We start from the raw sequence: 20,635 nt of genomic DNA on the forward strand, positions 1-20,635 counted from the left end.
TTTTTCCTTTTCACAAATTTTTCATCAATTAATCCCCGACTTGAAATTTTTTTACTATTAGTCCCCCGCTTGAAATTTTTTTAAAACATTTTCATCGAGCAGTGTTAGTCTTTATATTGTTATGCTTAAGTAAAGGTGTCTGATGACTTGAACCTTTACGTAGTGATAATAGTTTAGAGTATTGTAAAGTATCTTGTAGTTTTGAACTTTACTTCTAACGCTATCATACATACTATATTATTTGAGTGAAGTTCTAAACTAGCACGTGCTTTATGGCCTTGCACGTATATCCCAGTTTAGTGAACGCTCTAGGAATCTGTCCAGAATTCCATAGGAAGTGGCCTTCACTTCCACATTCAGAAAGTTGAATCTATCGAGAGTACTCCTGTAGCTAGGTACCCTACTTGATATCAAGTATATGTTTCATTAAGAACAAAGTTCAGACTCATCATACGCTTCAAAATGTCATGCTAATCCCTAATCATAAGAGTGAAACTTCAAATTATTTAGCATGATTCTCGTCATATTATTTGTGATCAGTTATTACTCATTGAACCCGTTTCTTAAGATCTCCAGTCTTTCAAATTGGGTTTACCTCACAGTAATTCAAGTTTTAATAGGCTTGAGTCCCATTCTTTCTGAGATTTTAAAAACCTTCTCTCTAGCGAGTCCTTTTGTCAAAGGACCAACCAAGTTATTGTCAGAGCATACATAATCCACTATCACTGCACCAGTAGTGAGCAATTTTCTCATGGTATTGTGCTTACGACGTATATGTCATCTCTTACAGTTATAATAACGGTTGTGAACTTTTGCGATAGTTGCAGTACTATCACAATGGATTAATATGGTTGGTATCATTCTTTCCCATGTGGGAATCTCTAATAGCAAGCTTCGAAGCTAGCTTCTTCTTCATTAGCAGTAGCTAGTGCTATCATCTCTGACTCTATCGTTGATTTGGCTAAGATTGCCTATTTCTTGGATTTTCAAGCAACAACTCCTCCTGCTATATTAAAAATATAACAACTTGTAGTCTTGGAGTCATCTGAGAGGGAGTTCCAATCAGCATCGTCGTAACCTTCAAGTACAACAGAAAACTTGTTATAATGTAATCCTAGGTTTTGGGTTTTCTTAAGGTATCTCATTACTCTATCTATTGCATTCTAGTGTTCTAGACTAGGTCTGCTGGTAAACCTACATAGTAATCCTACGGCGTAAGCTATGTCTGGTCTAGTGCAATCAATAGCATACCGCAAACTACCTATGATACTACCGTACTCGAATTGGTTAACACTGTCATTGGTGTTCTTGAATAATTTAACACTAGAGTCATAAGGTGTACAAGTTGGTTTACTTTCGAAGTACTTCTACTTCTTTATAATATTTTTGATGTAATGAGTTTGATCTAAGGAAATTCCATTTTCAGTTCTCGTAATTTTGATGTCTAAGATTACATCAGCTTTACCTAAGTCTTTCATGTCAAAGTTTGCACTCAACTTAGATTTTACATCATTTATGACATGCAAGTTTGATCCGAAGATTAACATGTCATCTATGTATAGGCATATGATAATACGTAACCTACCTTCAGTCTTATAGTAGATACATTTGTCACTCTCATTTACTTTGAATTCTTTTGACATGAGTAAGTTATCAAACTTTTCGTGCCATTGCTTGGGAGATTGTTTTAGGTTGTAGAGGGAATTATTTAGTTTGCAAACTTTGGATTCTTGGTCATGAACTATGAAACTTTCAAGTTGTTCCATATAAGCCTTTTCTTCTAAATCACCATTTAGGAAAGCACTTTTGACATCCATTTGATGAATTAAGAGATTGTTCAGGGCAGCTATAGATATCAACACTCCACTTTACGTGATTCTAGTGACATAGGAAAAAGTATCAAACAAATCTATGTTCCCCTCTGCCTAAATATTTTTGCTACTAATCTAACCTTATACTTATCTATTGATCCATCAGATTTTAGTTTCTTCCTTAAAACCCATTTGCAGCCTATGGCTTTATAGCTAGGGGGTAAGTCAACTAGGTGCCAAGTTCTAGAAATTGGCATCTATTGAGGATAACGCTTCTTTTAGATCTTTAGAATCTTTTACATTATATGTTTCGAAGTCTTCTCCAAAGCCTTTTATGGTTTTAGCTCTCTTGCTTCTTCTAGGTTCAGGATCTACTTCCTTTTCTTGGGTTTGGATCTTAATTGAAGATATACTATTGGAACTTGAACCCCCACTAGTTTGACCATTTAGGCCCCCTCTATTTCTAGATTTAAAAGGAAATTTATCCTCAAAAAAATCTACGTCATTCAATTCTATGATTACTTTGTTTTCTAAGTCATAGAACCTATAGATTTTACTATTTTCGGCATATCCTATGAAGACATATTCATAAGCTCTACTTGCTAGTTTCCTTCTTTTTTAGATTAGGTATTCTAACATAAGCTAGACAACCCCAAGTTCTAAGATAAGACAAGTTTGGTGTTTTATATTTAAGGAATTCGTATGGTGAAGTTTTACTGTTTGATTTGAGAATCCTATTAAGGACGTAATTAACAGTTTTAATTATTTCGCCCCACCAAGATGGTGCTGCTCCTGATTCAAGTAAGATAACAATTGCTAACTCAGTTAGAGTTCTATTTTTTCTTTCTGCTTTTCTATTCATTTAAGGAGAATAAGGTACAGTTGTTTCGTGTATTATTCATTTTGAGTTATAAAACTCATTGAAGGCAACTGAATTATATTCAGTTCCTCTATCACTACAAAGTATCTTAACTCTTTTGTTAAATTGATTCTCTATTTCAATTACAAACACCTTGAACATGTCAAAGACATCACTTTTATTTTTAAACAAATAAATAAAAGTGTAGTAAGAACAATCATCTATAAAGGTAATTACATACCTTTTACTGTTTTTAGTTAAAGTGTCATCAAATTCACATAATTAGTCAGAATGAATTAATTCTAAAGGCTCGGTTACTCTAGTTACAAACTTATCCGAGGTTTTGGTTATCTTAGCTTGACTACAACATGCACAATTCTTTAAATCATGCAGAGATAGTTTAGATATAAGATTTAACCTACTCATGTTGCTTTTATTAACATTACAAAGTCTAGCATGCTAAATTTAATATAACTACGAGGAAATGTTAAAGTATCTCTGTGATTAAATTTTTAGTAATTTAATTTTGTCTATATTTTTATATTGCGAGTGACATCAACCAGCACCTATTTATTAGTTGATTTCAGCTAAATAAAATTGCAGACAAAAAATTAAAACTAGTATCTCTCTTGATGTAAAAACATGGTACAGAGAAGCAAAATTTAAATTAAGAGAAAGTTGCCCAAAATTTAGGAAATAAAGGCCAACATCAGAAACTTATCTTAAACTCAAGGTGAGATCTAAAGTTAGATACTTATTATTATTAATAATAATAATCATAGAAAGCAATCTCAACCAGCAATGAACTCCAAATCAACATAATATAGTGTGACGTTCAGCACCACTTACAGACAAAAGATAATTTCTTATATAAAAATACATCTCATTTCTTTTTATTGAAGTTCATGAGAGGTGAGATATCATATTTAGATGTGTTTTGAAAGAGAAATTAACACCAAAACAGATTTTGGACTGAATTTTGGAAGGCTTATCAAACAATTGATATTGTACAATGATCTAGCTCAATTTGATCATGTCAAACTTTATTAAAAGAAGGATTTTTACATGTTAACAAATTTAGAAACAAAAAATGTAAAATTTGAGACACATAGTTGAATATTTAAGAGAGCAATTAATGGGTAAAGTTTAGGTTATAAAACAATATTTTCCTTTAATTAATCCAACCATATGCAGGAGGTACTAAATCCAAAGGCAGCAAAAGCGGTTCAAGATCTATTACTTGAAAGTATCGGTGAAAACTTATTGACGATGTGCGTATGGGTCGACCCAATTTGCCTTCAGTGTAAGTACCACTGGGCCAGTCCTCTTCACTACGCCAAAACCCCGACTCTTGTTCTTTTGTCCGCGTAACGTCTTAAAACTGTTGTTGCACTTCAATCTTCAAACACATGACCCGTTCATGTTCAGAAAATAGGTACGGAAAAACACAAAACAACAGTGGTAAGATGGACCAATTAGGAACTAAAAAACTGCAAAATAGAAATGAGGTTAGTATACGGCTGAGTCGCGGAACATGTTCTCTTTAAGATATTTCGTGACTTTTCTTCAGATTATGCAAATAGATTATCGCCTCGTCGTCCCCAGGATAAAACAACGTCACTTCTTCAGTTGATTTTGCACGGGAACCAACTGATAATCAATGAAACACTCAAAATTGACCGACATAAAATTGCTCAAAATAACTCAGAATCACATAAGAGAGACAAAAGAGAAGAATGAACTTGTTTGTTGTGTATCTCGAATGAAAGAGAAACGAGTTATTTATATAGGTATAGAAAGGGATGGCTCAACGGTCACAAAATGGTAAAGAGTTTATTAAGGAAAAAATTATGGGATTAACGACGTTGAAACGGTAAACATTTTAGAAAATTAAAAGAAATTTTAGTAAAATTAAAAATTATGGGATTAATGGACAATGGCACGTGCATGTGAAGATGTAGGCATATTCTAATTTGCCTATCTCCTCCCACTTCTAAAACTTAGATGCCCTAAGGGCCCAAAGTCAATGATCAATCAATGAGTATATGAAAAAGCCTCCAGGTTCTAAAATAATCAACGTGGGAATGCTTGAGATAATAAAATAATATTATTTTTCCATTTTACAAATCCAAACTTGAGGAACTAATTTTTTTTCTAACTTCAGAAATCAAATAGGCAGTTATTTCAAACCTAATGGATGAAAAGTGCATTCTTCCCTACTACTTTTCATAGAAAAAAAAATTGTATTATTAACATTGAAAATACAAACTACTAAAAAGAATACATAATTGGCTCATAAACTCTATGATCATCTTTGATTGGCGACTTTTTAAATTTATTAACCTTTTATCTTCTTGTTCACGATTCCTTTAAAAATCTCAATCATTATTAATGTATCTCCTTCAAACCTCTTTTATGTTTTAAGTTAGGAATATTGAAAACTTTTCATACTTCTTATTTTTAAAGTCGAACACTTTCATATTTTTTTTTTCTTTTAATTTTATTTTTTCAAAACAAAAACTCTAATTTCAATATTGCCTTTTTTTGAAAGAAAAAAAAAAAACAATTCATATTATTGATTGTTCACTATCTTAACATCTAAGATTTGTTTATATTTTCGTACTTAATTAGAATACCACTATGTCACTAGAAAATATGAATCTGGATATAACAAATTCAAGAAGAAAATAAGAAAAATTGATTGAGTCTCTAAAACACCCTCTCCATAAATTTGTTATTGGAAGTAAAAGTAATAAAACTGATGAAATAATAGAAGAAATGATAGGTATAAACAAATCGTGAGATGAGACAAAAATAGCAGAGAATTCCATTTGAGTAAGAAAATATTTATTATTATTTTATTCAAAACTTGTACTTCCACGTTAACCTACATTCACTCATGGATTGGGCCCTAAGGACACCCAAGTTTTGACAAGGTTGATGAGATAGGCAAATGTAGGTTCACCAATATCTCCACATGTCGGTCGGTCAGGGGTGGAGAGGAGAGAATGAATAAAATAATAATATATTTTTGCTAAACTGTTTTCTTACATAAACATTTTTCTTTTGGTAAATTAATTTTTTCAAAATCGAAACCGTTTCAAAATAAATGATATTTATTTCAAATCGGTTTTTCTCTTAATCATTAATAATATGGCCGTTATTGGAGTCTCTCCACGCTTCGTATATATATGGTTTCATTCTTCTCTTCTAAAAAACACAGAAAAAGAAAACATACAACGGTTTTGGTTCTCTCAAAACTTCTCTCAAAGTTCCTTTTCAGTATACCGAGCATTAGAGTGTATGTTTGAGTGTCGTGAATTCTGATTAGTTCCAGCGCAAAACTAATTGAAGAACGAGGCTGTTTATCCTGGGGACGATAATGCTAGATAAACTGTTTTGCACAAAGGAGTAGAGCCTCAAAACGTCTTAAAGAGAGCAAGATCCACGACTTAGTCATTCCCTAACATGTTTCTGTCTTGCAGTACGCATTTTGACCACTAGGCATTTTGTCCACGAGGCATCTTGATGATCAATCGGCGAGGGGATTTGTAGGTAAGGTGACAACCAGGCATTTTGACTAGGCGAGCTAACCGGAAAGCGAACTGATAACTAGGTGTTTTGACCAGATAGAGTATATGAGGTGATCATTAGGTGTTCAGTTGAGATACCAGAGACTAGCTGAGATACAATTGACTAGGCAAGATATAAGTGACTAGGCGAGATATTAATTTATCGGTGGACGATTTATATGATTGAAATTAAAGTTGAATGAAAAAAGAAAAATAGAGAGCTGGGAGAAAAGTGAAAAAAAGAGAACACAATTATGATACCAATAATGATAATGAGACATATATTGTGCATTTTGAATATAACATATATTATCTAAGAAGATGGGAAAATATTAATTCTAAATTAATTGACGTATTGATAGAATTATGTCTAATTAAAGGAAGGGGTTCTTTAAAAAATAATAACAATTTCAAAAACGGAAAAAGCTCATACACCTACAATGAAAAATATAAAAAATGTCTCATCAACAACGTGCATATAGAAAAAGCTTACAGGCCTATAATAGGAAATATAAGAATGTCCGATCAACAATGCACGTAACATATTTAGTATGATTGTTTAGATTTGGCTATTGTTTGGTACACGATTGTTTAGATTTGACTATTGTTTGGTACATGATTGTTTAGATTTGGGATTTTTTTCAAGATTTTTTGGTACGCAATTGTTTAGATTTGGCTACATGATCGATTCGGTTACACGATCCTCTAGATTTTGCTAAACGATTTTTTGTTAAGATTATTTGTACACGATTTTTTAGATTTGGTTATTTTTTTTGTACATGATCATTTAGATTTGACTACCCAATTAAAAACGACGTTTTTTTTTTTCTTTTCAACGTCCTTTAGAGTTGTACATGATCTTGAACAACCAAATAACAGTTTGAATTTTTTTAAAAAAAAAAAATAGATCTTTTATATTTGGTACACGATTTTGAATCAAATAACAGTTTAAAAAAAATAAAAGAAAAATTGTAGAAGAAGAGAAAAAGACTATGGAAAGAAAAAAATCTCACAAGAGGAAGAGAAGAAAGACGATGAAAAGGAAGAATAAACATAGAATATTTAAAAAATGGTTAGCTTCATAGGTTTTTTCATTTTGTTACAAAGGCCATAAATATTTTTCCTTTTTGTTATATTTATAAAAATTAACAATAAAGAAAGTCATTTAATCTTTCCAAAAATGATTTTTTTTTACATTTTTCTAATATTCATCCTACTAAATAATTATCTGTTTTTTTAAGATTTTTTGGTACACAATTGTTTAGATTTGGCTACACGATCGATTCGGTTACACGATCCTTTAGATTTCGGCTAAACGATTTTTTGTTAAGATTCTTTATACACGATTGTTTAGATTTGATTATTTTTTGTACATGATCATTTGGATTTGGCTACCCAATTCCAAACGATGTTTTTTTTTTCTTTTCAACATACTTTATATTTGTACATGATCTTGAACAACCAAATAACAGTTTGAATTTTTTTTTTAAAAAAAAAATAGATCCTTTATATTTGGTACAAGATTTTGAACCAAATGATATTGAACCAAATAACAGTTTGAAAAAAATAAAAAGAAAATTGCAAAAGAAGAGAAGAAAAACTATGGAAAGAAAAAAATCACAGAAGAGGAAGAGAAGAAAGACGATGAAAAGGAAGGATAAACATAAAATATTTAAAAAAATGGCTAGCTTCATAGGCTTTTTCATTTTGTTATAAAGGCCATAAATATTTTTTCATTTTGTTATATTTATAAAAATTAACAATAAAGAAAGTCATTTAATCTTTCCAAAAATGATTTTTTTTTTTTTTTTTACATTTTTCTAATATTCATCCTACTAAATAATATTGTTAATAGAAGTGAAGATGACTAAAAGTTTAGGAAAATAGCATAAGATAACAAAAAGTTTTTTTAAAAAATAGTCTATAGTATCTCTTTTTTGTATTGAAAATATGAAAACTATAACAAGTAATTAGATATATTAGCCGACTATCAAAGAGCGATCAGACCCTATTATCATAAAAGTTTTGCTATTTTTACAAACGTCCCTAAAATTGATTGTTTTTGTTGTAAAATTATTTGATATTAAATCTAATTGACCAATGAAAGAGTTAATGGTAGGAAAGATCTTAGTTCTCGGCTTAAAAGTCATGAAACTAGTAATGAACACATATCTAATACGAGTGATTGAATTGATTAACAAATTAGATTGTTGAAAAATAAAACAGTTGACAAAGATGTTCAAGAATTAATTAATAAAGAAAAAAAACATTGGAATAAAATATTAACACATGTGTTAAAAATAATTTATCATTTTGAGGAAGTAATAAAAAAATTTATCCAGAATGTAATGGATTTTCTTTTTTTTGGTGAATTGATTATCAAATTTAATCAAAGAAGCAAGTAGTTATTATTTTCTACATTAAGACCTCTCTATCAAAGCTTTGCATAAGGTCTCATTTGACCTCGAGCTGCCCATGCAGTGAAACAAACATGAGATTAAGATGTTTGTATCAATTTTCATGTACAAATCTTTCCAACTAAACAAACATGAGATTGAGATTAAGATGTTTGTATTAATTTCCATGCACAAAATTTTTCAATCAAACAACTCACATGCACTACATCAAACAAAATTGATAGATTTTAAAAAGTACGTTTCAAATTAATTAAAAATAATCAAGATGTATTATATAAGTCAACGAAATGGTTGTTTTCAAATATAACAAAAATGAACCAAAATATAGCAAAACATCACTATTAGATATCGATAGACTACTATCATCTATTAGTATATATCAATATCTATTTACTGATAGATATTATGAAATTTTGGTATATTTATATACTATGGCATATCTAGAAGTTTGAGGGTGAGGCTTGAACCTAGGTCTAGAGGAGGTTGGAAGATTAATTTGCTATTAGATCAATTAATGATAAGGATACAATATCAGCAATGATAAGTTGAGGAGAACTTGAGCCTACACTAAAGCCATAGTATTTGTAAGTATTTCTAGCAATTTTTTCATCTAAAAAAGAAAAAAAAAAAGTGTTTTCTGTTATATTATAAAAGAATTTGTGTCAACAACTCCTTTTGTTAAAATTTATGTCCTAAATCAAAGTTCGTAGTTTGTTGTTTAAAATTATATTATATTTAATAAAGTTGTTATTGAAAACTTACTAGTGAAAATTGAACACTATAATCTTGAATCTAATAAACTAAAATCCCAAGGTTATCTAGTGTAGACTTGAACTTTATGTAGACATAAATGTGGATCAAGTATAACCTAAATGGTCTATAGTATATGAATAAGGTTGGGTGCCTTATTCTAAAGACATTATGGATGCGGCTCGCTTTGTAGTTAGTATAAACGATGTAATCTTGAATCATTCATGTAGATACATAGAAGTGAGAGCATCGTATGTAAAGAGTTTACATAAGATAGGAAATATGAAATAGTTACTTTTACGTTATAACATTTTTTATTGTTTAAAACTAAATATTTCGATTATTGATAACCTAGGTAACTTAATCTTAATCCTAAGCTAACGATGAACTTTGGTTCACAAGAAATCATCCTTAGATCTGCTTAGGTGATGACAGCTCAACAGCGCTAAGCCCAATAAGCCTCCCATTTCAGGGGTAAAACCGACTGGATAGCTAGAGATATAGGATGCAAGAAATAATTCACTCCTACCCGTTTTAGAGTTAGTAGATAGGTTGTTACCTTAAGGATTGAATCCAAGTCTTGAACAAGGGACTCCACCCCTCTTATTATCCCAAGAGGAATTCAATTTGTCGGTTTATTGGACCTTAAACCAATTGTTCAATAACGGATCAATGACACCTAAGGAGCAAGATGTAGTCTCGAGGTTAACACGATACTTTGACCCAGTCGATGTTACGAACAACTTGTGAAGGATTAACTTACTAATCATGAATATATTAGATGGACACAAATATATCTATAGTGAGGAGAGTGTAACTACGAAACTTTAGTGGAATGACTGTTAGTTAGCAAGTGCTAATTAACTCGAGCTAAAAGAGTTTAGTCAATTAATCTCAAATCATTGGAGCCCAAGATCTATACACTACAAGAAATCTGGCCTTTAATGTCGGTTTAAAACCGACATTAAAGGCCTTTAATGTCACTTGTCGACCGACATCTTTGCGAGCGTTATTAAAGGGCTTTAATGTCGGTTGGGCTTTAATGTCGGTTTATAACCGACATTAAAGACATCTTTAATGTCGGTTTATAACCGACATTTTTGAAGGTGTTATTGAAGGCCTTTAATGTCGGTTCATCTTTAATGTCGGTGGATAACCGACATTAAATATGTCTTTAATGTCGCTTATGATACATCTTTAATGTCGTTTTTCCACCGACATTAAAGATGTCTTTAATTTTTTTTTAACCGACATTAAAGCTGTCTTTAATGTCATTTTGAAACCGACATTAACGATGTCTTTAATGTCGTTTCTTCAAATTTATTTTTATTAAATCCTTGCATTATTGTCCATTTTGTATGACACCAAATAGTTAAAAATGAAATCTTTTACTTGTACATATACAAAATAAAATCTTAATAATGTGTACATTTATATATAACTTGCTCCAAGCACAAAGAAATTATGAAGTTTAATTATTACACTGATCATCCTTTGGGAAAAAAAAAAAAGAAAGAAAGAAAAAGAATATATTGAGAGAGCAATAACTAAAACTGCAACTAATAGTAAACTAGAACGCTTCACAAATGACCAACTTCAAGATCTTGTCACAAAGATGAGGGTCTGGCTAATTGTACTCACTTGCAACTATTTCTTCTATTGCAGTCATTTGTTTAGTGATAGCTCCCTGTAAAAGACATCAAGAAGGTTCAATTAAGTAACAATGTTATGACTTAGTTGCTAGTAGAAATATTCACATTTGATTACTAATTAATAAAGTAAAGGGTTGGTTACCAAACATAACTTTTATTGCGCAATGCGGAAGGTAGATCCTTGTTAAACTAAGTATTTGAAACAACACCACCAAAAAAAAAAATTGTTAAACCAAGTGCAACCACATAACCGTCTTACCAAGATAATATTGTAACTTGTTCATTCAAGTCTTCCTAAAAAACAAATTGAGAAACAAAGCATACTCCTAAACTCAATGTCACGTTGCATTTGCTGAATATCCATAAGATAACCAAACAAAGCATAATTTCATAAATTTCTTAGCATAGTCATACGAATTTACTCATAATTGAAGCCTTTGGTAATGTCCTACAATACATTAACGTTAGAAAATATTGTTACCTCTATCTCTGTTCATTATCAGATTTCCTAAACTCAATGTCACGTGCCTTTGCTGAAGCAAAAAATATATACAAATAATTTTAATGCATTATATATATTTGTGAACCAAGCCTAATTTTTTTCCCTCTTTTGCTCATCCAAAAATATGAGGACTGAAAAGGAATAAATATAGTCTGCTCACCTGCGAAACATTGACTATCAGTCTCGTAAGTACATAAGCAAGAGAAACTTGATAATATAAGACTTTCTTGAACCAATATGACCATGAGATCCTTGTACCCCGATTTTCCTGTACAGCAACCTTCAAACTACATGTACACCAAGCATCAACAGGTTATTTATTCAACTAAAATTATTTTCAACATATAAGTAAAGTTGGAAGTCTCAGTAAACAAAGTGACTATTTCAATCAAATGTTCACCTAAAGTACAATGTCAACAACTAGTAAATAGTTAGATTACCACCTCTTTTTCTGACCAGTAAAGTTACGTAATCAATTCATCTCATCATGAAAAAGTAAAACGAAAAATATAGGTCTACAGAAATAAAGGCAGGTTCCTCGCCACAACAGCAATGTTAGATGGACATAGGCAGGAACAGATTGTGGAGAGAAAAATAAAAAAATCAATTAAGCTCTTTAGCATACCTTGGCTCCTTTGTCCCCACTAGAAATATGACCACAAAGTAGCACCCAATGAAAATTGAAATATATGCTATCACTCGATACTGCATGAATGAAAGAACGTCAAAAATTTGAAAAAAAGTTCGATCAAGATAACAACCTTGCAAAATTGCAGTACCTGATATTCAATATCTGTATGTGATTTTGCCTTCGTGATACTGAACACCAACAAAGCCACTGCATACAGACTAAGATTTGCAACCTACAAAAGAAGAATTCAGTTCAACATCTAAAGTAAACTCAAACAATGAAGTGCACAAGATACATCAAAACGATAAGAAGTTAGGATCTTACCATATTAAAAGCATTGCGGCAGCTAGCCAATGCCACTCTACTAGTTGAGTTCAATGTAATACAATTAACCATAGACCTGCATACAACCAATGCCAGAACTGAGAGATTTATTTTCATTTTAAATCTTCTAGATTGAAAGAACCAAGACCTTTCTAAGTGAATTGTGATCAAGACCACATCAAGATTGAGCTTCATATTTAAGAACAGCCGACAGTATTTCTGAAGGCAGAGATGTAATAAACTCAAGAAAATAAAGATGATCAACTATGATGTCTAGTGTTCTCCACCATTATTCTTAGTAAAAGTGTTACATTTGAAAATGTCAGATCAAGAAGGGTCATACATATGTGAAACCTGAGTGGCAGCCCAACCAACATTAAAGATTGCCGCAAAGAAGCTGTAGCCTACAGTTTGCAATGTCGACGAACTTCTGGAATAGAATATGCAGGGTAGGCAACCACCAATACATTAAAACAAATATAGAATAAAACAAATTATTTTAATAAAACAATACATTAAAATTTATCATGGTATTATTCTATTTTTCAAAGGATCAATTTCTAGTTAAAAAAATAACTCTTCATTTGGTACTTAATTGGTTTTTGGCTCTCAATGTATTAAACAAATTTCTAATGACTTTTTTCTAAAAAGGCAAAATAATATATTAAATCATTTTGTGTTCATCAAAAAATAAAATCAATGAACTGAATTTAGATTCTCTCTCCCACAAGCTCCCCTTCTTAGGTAAAGAACAATCAATTGAGGCACCCTATAAAGATTACCATCAGTCATTAATCTGATTAAATGAACACTTGGAATTATTGTTTTGATAGAAATAACAGTTACCGAGCCATCCTTCCACTTGATTGTTGTTCCAGTAATTTTAATTGCTCCATCTTCAAAGAATGTATATGTCTTCTCTAGCTTTCTATCTTCAAAATAAGGATTCTCATTGAAACTCTGTAAATTTAAGGAGTTCAGTGACAGATCATCATCACATTCTGCAATTGAAGGAGGATACCAAATAGGCCAAAAAAGTAGCATATGAATGATGAAAATGAGTAAATCAACCAAGTTAGCTGAAGCTTACAAACATGATGGAATAGCCCATCTTTACATCCTTTTGATCCTCCACTCCAAGAGAATCTAAATGCCTAAAGATCTGTGCCAAGAATAAGAGACCAACAGGCAACGGTTAAGAGAGTATATACTTGCACGCATTTGATTCTTACAACATCAAAAGTCTCTTTAAATTAGGATTTCAATATAAACTGAGTATAAAAAACTTGCAGAAATATCCATTTTTCAACCCACAATTAGAATTCAAATATATTAAAGCAAAATACCTTCTGATCTTCTTCAGTCAAGAGATCAGAGCAAAGGGAAACTGAGAGAGAGAGAGATGGAGAGGCTAATTTTCTTTTTGCAAGTTACTCTCCTTTTGAAAAGATTCTTCCCAAGTAGATCCAAGGAGGAGGGCTCCTGTTCTTTTGCTAATAACTTTCTTAATTTTGACAAGGTTCTTATCAATTCCCAAATAGCTGCAGCATTCAATCAACCAGTGGAAAAGAAAAAAATAGAAAGAGAGAGAGATGAGTGAGCTTCTTTTTCTTTTTGCAAATAACTTCCAAGTAGATAAGGTTCCTCCCATAATCCCAAGTAGATTCAGCTCCAAAAATAAAGGGGAAAGATAAGAGAGAGGCCTCTTTTCTTTTAGCAAATAACATCCATTTTGAACAACAAAAAAGTAAGATTTCGATCAATCAAGTTATGCCTCAACGAAAACCCAGAAACCACACTTCAATTAGCAACAAGAATTAAATCTATTCCAAATACATCAACGAAACATGATTCAAGTTAGTTCCAAACGAAGGAAATGAAAAGAAAATACCGATAAAAAATGAAAATTCCACCAATGTCAAGAATTTTCAAACAAATAAAATGAATAGCAAGCACAACTATATGGCCATTATGCATAATAGCCATTCAAAACTCTAGAAAGAACTCTGCCCTAATAATTTTCTGCAAACTGATATAAAAGAAGAGACTTCCTGCAAACTGCAAACTGCCCTAGTTTTGAATGGTTTTTGTGCAAGATCGGTCCCATAATTTTCCGACTGATGTGCAAGATCGGAAAACTGAAGTGCAGTTTGAATATGCAAACTGCAAACTGCCCTAATATGCAAACTGAGAGAGAGAGATGTGCAAGATCGGAACATAATGGATATTTCTGCAAGATCGGTCCCATAATTTTCCGACTGATGTGCAAGATCGGAACATAATGTTCTTTTTGAATATGCAAACTGCAAACTGCAAACTGCAAACTGCCCTAATAATTTTCCGACGGGTTTTTGTGCAAGATCGGTCCCAAATCTCTTGGTTTGTGAGCACTTCAGTTTTCCCATTAAAAAGAGGTTAGAGATGCGGACGACAAATAGATCCAAAGCAAAAGAAACACAAACAAACACATTACATATTCAAAAAGGGATGGAAGAAACTGACGACGACAACAGGGATGGAAGAATCTGATGTATGCTGATGGTGGTGGCGGCAGCTGTCGAAGAAGAGAGGGAAGAAAGTGATGAGATTGAGAAGGGTGAAAGAAATTTGAGAAAGATGATGGAGAAGGGTGAAAGAAATTTGAGAAAGATGAAAAATAGTGTGTAGGAGGGTTTGAGAAAAGAGTAAAGTAAGAGAGAGAAAGTTGAATTTTTACAAAATTAAAAAATAAAAATAAAATAAAAATGGGCTTTAATGTCAGTTCAAAAAAAGCAGGGTGTTTAATGTCGGTTTTAAACCGACATTAAAGATAGATCTTTAATGTCGGTTTAAAACCGACATTAAACATCCGCCTTTTGAAAAACGACATTAAAGCCCATTTTTCACTTTTTTCACCCGACATTAAAGACTAGATTTCTTCTAGTGATAGGTCTATTGGGTTCCTCTGCTAGCTCATATGGAATAAACTTAGAATAGTATGATGGAATAATTCAAATTGTTTGAATTAGGTAAATAGAGAAAATATGACGTATATGAGATATAGTTATTGATTATCAGTTTGATATAGAGCTTTATGTTTAAATGTGATTTAAATATTTTAAAAAGTAAATGCAGAATGATATTCGGAAGCTTGAAAATGATGAAAATGTTCAAAGTTGAAAATGTCAAAATGTTGACTTTTGATTTTCAAAAGTCAAATTTTGACCAGCTTTATATTCAAATGTGATTTAAATTTAAAAAAAAATGAATGTGAATTCATGCTTGATGGAATTATTGGAATTTGTGTCCTAAAACTCGTAGTTTGTTATCATATTTTATTCGATAAAGTCGTTATTAAGAAATTATTAGTGAAATTGAATACTATAATCTTAAATCCAATAATAAACTAAGTTCCTAAGGCTATTTTGAATAAACTTGAACTTTATGTAGAGACATAAACGTGGATCAAGTTCGAGTTTATAGCCTAAATAGTCTATAGTATACGAATAAGGTTGAGCACCCTATTTTGGGGACACTATGGATGTGGCCCACTTTGTAGTTAGTACAAACAATGTGATACTGAATCATTAATGTAGAGACATAAAAGTGAAAACATCCAATGTAAAGAGTTTACATAATACTGAATCATGAAATAGTCACTTTTACGTTATAACGTCGTTTACTATTTAAACTGACTATTTTGATTATTAATTGATGACCGAGGTAACTTAAACTTAATCTTGAGCTAACGATGAACTCCTGTTCACACGAGATTATCCTTAAGTCTGCATAGGTGAAGACAACTCATTAATGCTGGTCCAATAAGCCTCCCATTTCAAGAAGTAAGACTGAGTAGATAACTGAAAACATAGGGTGCAAAACGAAATTCACTTCTACCCTCTTTAGGGTTGATAGATAGGTTGTTCCCTTAAGGACTGAATTCAAGTCTTGAACAAGGGACCCCACTCTCTCATTGGCTTGAGAGGGATTCGATTTATAGGTTGGACCTTAAACCAATTGTTCAATAATGGATCAGTGAGACTTAAAGAGCAAGATGTAGTCTCTGGGGTAAAATAGTATTTTGACCCAACTGAGGTTACGAACATCCTGTGAAGGATTAACTTACTGATCATGGTTATATTAGATGGATACAAATTCTACAGTGAGAGAAGTGCAATTATGAGACTTTAGTGCAATGACTCGTTAGTTAACGAATGTCGATTAACTCGATCTAAAAGAGTTCAACCAGTTATCCTCGGATTGTTGAAGCCCATGATCTATAGGTCCATTAGGTTTCTCTGCTAACTCATTTGGAATAAACTTAAAACAGTATGATAGAATGAGTCGAATTGTTCGATTTAGGTCAGGAGAGAGAAATCGATAAGTATATGTGATATAGTCATTGATTATGAAATTAGAGATAGAGCTTTATGTTTAAATGTGATTTAAATATTAAAGATATGAATGCGGATTCATCTCGAAAATTCGAAAATGGTGGAAATAGTCAAAGTTACAAAAAGTCAAAATGTTGACATTGAAAAGTCTAACTTTGATCGGCAATATATTCAAATATGATTTGAATTTCGAGAAAATAAATGTGTATTCATGCTCGGCAAGTCAAAATTAGTCAAGCCAGTAAAAATGGTAAAAAGTCAAAGTTTGACTTTTCACCGAATGACCATTTTGCCAAAGTTAGTGGAAAAATCCAACATGTTTTTTTTTTGGATAATCTCATTAACTCTAGTGGGGTATGTGTTGTCATTTGATGAAGACAAAAAGTCCACTAGAGAAAGTGGACTTTGAGATGTTGGGCTATAGTATTGCATGGACATGCATTTTTTCATGTAAATCTCTTATAAATAAGGCCAAACAATTCATTTGATGGGTTTGTCTTTTTGGGCTCTCATAAGAAATTGTTTTCTTCTTCTTTTTCACTAAAAAAAAGAAAGAAAAAGAAACTCGTACAAGCCTAATTCTTTATTTCCATCTTTTTCTCTCTCTCGTTTCCTTCATCCAACAGGTCCCACAACCCGATTATAAGTTTGGAGGATAACAGGTCAAACTTAATAGTGGTTCAAGCAAAAATCAGAGCTTCGAACGTAAGTATACTAAAATCCTAATTTCAATTTAATTTAGGGTTTGAAACTATGCATGTTAATCTTAGTATTTAGAGTAAAATTTAGATCCAGTTTCCGCTATACATATCTAAAATCTATCAATTTTAGTTTCGATTTGAGCGATTTTTATTGCATCAGACTCATTGCAATGTCTAGATTTTTATTTCCTATAAAATTGTTAATTTAGTCAATAAATGGAGTGATGAGGGGAGAGTTTTAGACACAAAAAAGCATGTATAATATAGTCCTCGCAATTGTATAGTGTAATAAGAAAATATGTTACAGAAGTTGTGATCCAATTGGAGAGTTCCAATGCCTTTTCATACTCTGCTTTTAGCTGAACAACTTTATCCTGGCAAGGCTTCTTCTCCTGTTCATCATTTAAACATTTAGATGTGTTGGAGGACATCATTTAAAGACACCCAAATTCCACATCTTGTCTGCTGGACAACGATCAATATCTTTTGAACAACTCAAATTCATCAACTAAATATGATGAATAATATAGGAAAAAAATCAAATCTTCATTTAAAATTGATGAAAAAAAAAATCATGACAGGATGTGCATGATGCCAAGGCTTCTTTGGTAGGGAGAGTGCTATGTCAAGAATTAAAGAGAGATGACAACTTTATACAAGCAAGCGAGTTGCATTCAACGAACTAGAAAAATAAAATAGTCAGATAAAAATTAAACAACTAAACTACTAGCAATTAACATTTAACAGCTACCATAGCAACTAAGTAATAGCCTATGAAATAATGTGTAATGAGACAAAGGATAAAATAAAGGTAAAATGCAAATCTTTCATTATAGCAAATTCACTACACTACATACACCATTCTTGTACTTGTTAATCATCTAAGTTTACCAAAGAATTAAATTTTTGCATTGATTCAATACGAAATGTTTAAGCATCAGTGTTGTTACAAAGAACAAACTAATTATTAAGGCAAAAAATAAAATTGTCTTCAATAAAAAAGTGCAAAGGCGGAATTGTTTGAAAATATTGTCTGGCATTTTAACCTCTAAAAGCAAATGGAACCATAGTCCTCATTGCTATAATCAGACATGTCAAGGTTAATATATGTACTCGTGTGTCACTGTAGCTTCCATAACCATCATCACTAGCCAAATCATTGAAACCCCCATAACTACTTGAATATGAATGTCCACGCCCATGTCTTTTATCTTCTCTACCATCGTAGCTTAGACTATCTGAACCATCAGCTGATAGAGGAAGATACGGCATAATAGGCAGAATAGCTGAGAGAGCCCCTTCTTTATCAAAAAGATTGGCTATAAGCCTGGTTACTACATGTATAAGAGCCTCCTTGGTAACATCAAGATCCCCATATATCTAACCAAAAAAACCACCAAATTAACCCCACACAACATAAGCAATTTGAAATTCAAGAAAGTTCATCATGACATGAAAATGAAAATAAATTAATTATTAACAATCACCTAAACCATTTCATCATCTTCCAAGGCAATATTAGCCTTGGGGAGATTTTTCTTTGATAGTATTCGAATATTAGCCTTGGTGAGCCTTCTCAACTCGATAATGATAGCTCCATCTTTACCAATTAAGCAACCAATTTGTGAGGTAGGCACAAGCAGACAGGTTGTGAATGAAAAGTAAATTGGTGTCATTCAATCTTGAGTATAAGGATGATTAAACAAAAGTAAATTGGTGCGATACCTAAGAACCCTAGCTTGGTGCAAAAGCACATAAGAACCCTAGCTTTGAACTTGAAGTTAGGAAACGAAAGCACCTTAAAACCCTAGCTTGGTGCAATGCCAATGCCTGAGTTTTTGCGTCGTATCTAATCGTGTTGTCGTTTCTCAGGTGGATCAAGTGCATGATCGACCCATTGTGCCTCATCCTCTTCGTAAGCTTCTTCTTGATTCTAAAATTCTTGTGTCTTCTTGATTCTAAAAGTCTTGTGAGACAATATTTTCGACTCTGACTATACAAGCAGAGTATTTGTGAAAGGAGAGGAGAGAAATGGGAAGATGAAGTGTTGAGACAAAAATAGGTTTAAAGAAATTTGAATGCGCACTTTTAAGATTAAAATTTTACCTTTCCACTTTCTTTTTTCATTTCCCTCTCTTTTTGTTTCTCTCTTTTTTATAGCCCATTTAATAAAAGGCTATAATGAATGACTATAAAAAGAGTTATTTGTTGTAGTGAATGGATTTCAATGTGCCAAGTTTCAAGGGAACGAACATGCAAACCAGAATACGATCAACCACCCAAAGAAGAAGAAGATGCAAATTTTCCAAGAGCACAAGAATAAGAATTTATAGAGAGATTTTTGGCTATGAAGAAGGAAGTGTCATTAAGAATAAAGAGATGAACAATTTTTAATCAAACTTAAGAGAAACAAAATGAGGAAGATGAAACTTTGATGGAAGAGAATGTGAATGACGAATTTGAACGTAGCATGTAATGTTATGAAAATGAAGGAGAAGTTAAGGGAGTAGTCCAATATTGAGAGTACGTAAGATGAAATTATCTCCTTCAAGACGCACATATTTGAGCCTACGCACAAGAGAGATTTTAATCGCCTAGATGGGCTTAATCTGAAGGTATTATTTAGTACTATTTCATTTGAGTTTTTGCAAGATGTTGAAGCTTTGACTATGAAGCAAAACTTAACGATTGTGCTCACTTATTTTGGTGGTCACACCTGGAATGAGGGTTGAAATAATCAATATCATTTTCAAAGAAATTCAAGACAATATCAACCCTTGACATCTTCTTACTACAAGGTTGCTTTGCAAAGGAGACCATCCAAGAGAAGTCCAAGGTGAGTAACACCATTTTCTTCTCATGACTTCAAGATTACTTTACAAGGCTTTGATTTAGGTTCAAGGACGAATCCTTTAAAAGAAGGAGAGGATGATATGAACCCCAAGTATCAAATTATTAATTATATTTTATTTAATCATTTTGATGTAATTCTTAATATTTTTCAATTTTATCCATTTTAATAACATTTAAGTAGGGCTAATTA

At 31.9% G+C, this 20,635-nt stretch overlaps 1 protein-coding gene and 1 pseudogene across 3 annotated transcripts; both read right to left on the reverse strand.

Moving 5' to 3' along the window:
* Positions 1-10,860: 10,860 nt before the first annotated feature.
* LOC127149777 (uncharacterized) lies at positions 10,861-14,409 on the reverse strand. 3 transcript variants are annotated; one of them, XM_051085654.1, is made up of 8 exons: positions 13,865-14,409; positions 13,609-13,680; positions 13,365-13,478; positions 12,862-12,948; positions 12,519-12,594; positions 12,343-12,426; positions 11,214-11,250; positions 10,861-11,096 (listed from the first exon to the last, which is right to left on the reverse strand). In XM_051085654.1, exons 3-8 carry the CDS (start codon positions 13,412-13,414, stop codon positions 11,083-11,085), a joined length of 348 nt encoding a protein of 115 aa, XP_050941611.1. In that variant the 5' UTR covers positions 13,415-13,478; positions 13,609-13,680; positions 13,865-14,409; the 3' UTR covers positions 10,861-11,082. The 3 variants fall into 3 exon arrangements, with proteins under 3 accessions (XP_050941611.1, XP_050941609.1, XP_050941610.1); XM_051085652.1 differs by having other exon boundaries at positions 11,204-11,250; positions 13,865-14,408; XM_051085653.1 differs by lacking the exon at positions 11,214-11,250 and having other exon boundaries at positions 13,865-14,405.
* On the reverse strand, positions 13,594-19,268 carry LOC103491860 (uncharacterized; annotated as a pseudogene).
* Between the last annotated feature and the right edge of the window lie 1,367 nt (positions 19,269-20,635).

Source organism: Cucumis melo, chromosome 6, assembly GCF_025177605.1.
Source record: "Cucumis melo cultivar AY chromosome 6, USDA_Cmelo_AY_1.0, whole genome shotgun sequence".
Classification (NCBI taxonomy): Eukaryota; Viridiplantae; Streptophyta; class Magnoliopsida; order Cucurbitales; family Cucurbitaceae; genus Cucumis; species Cucumis melo.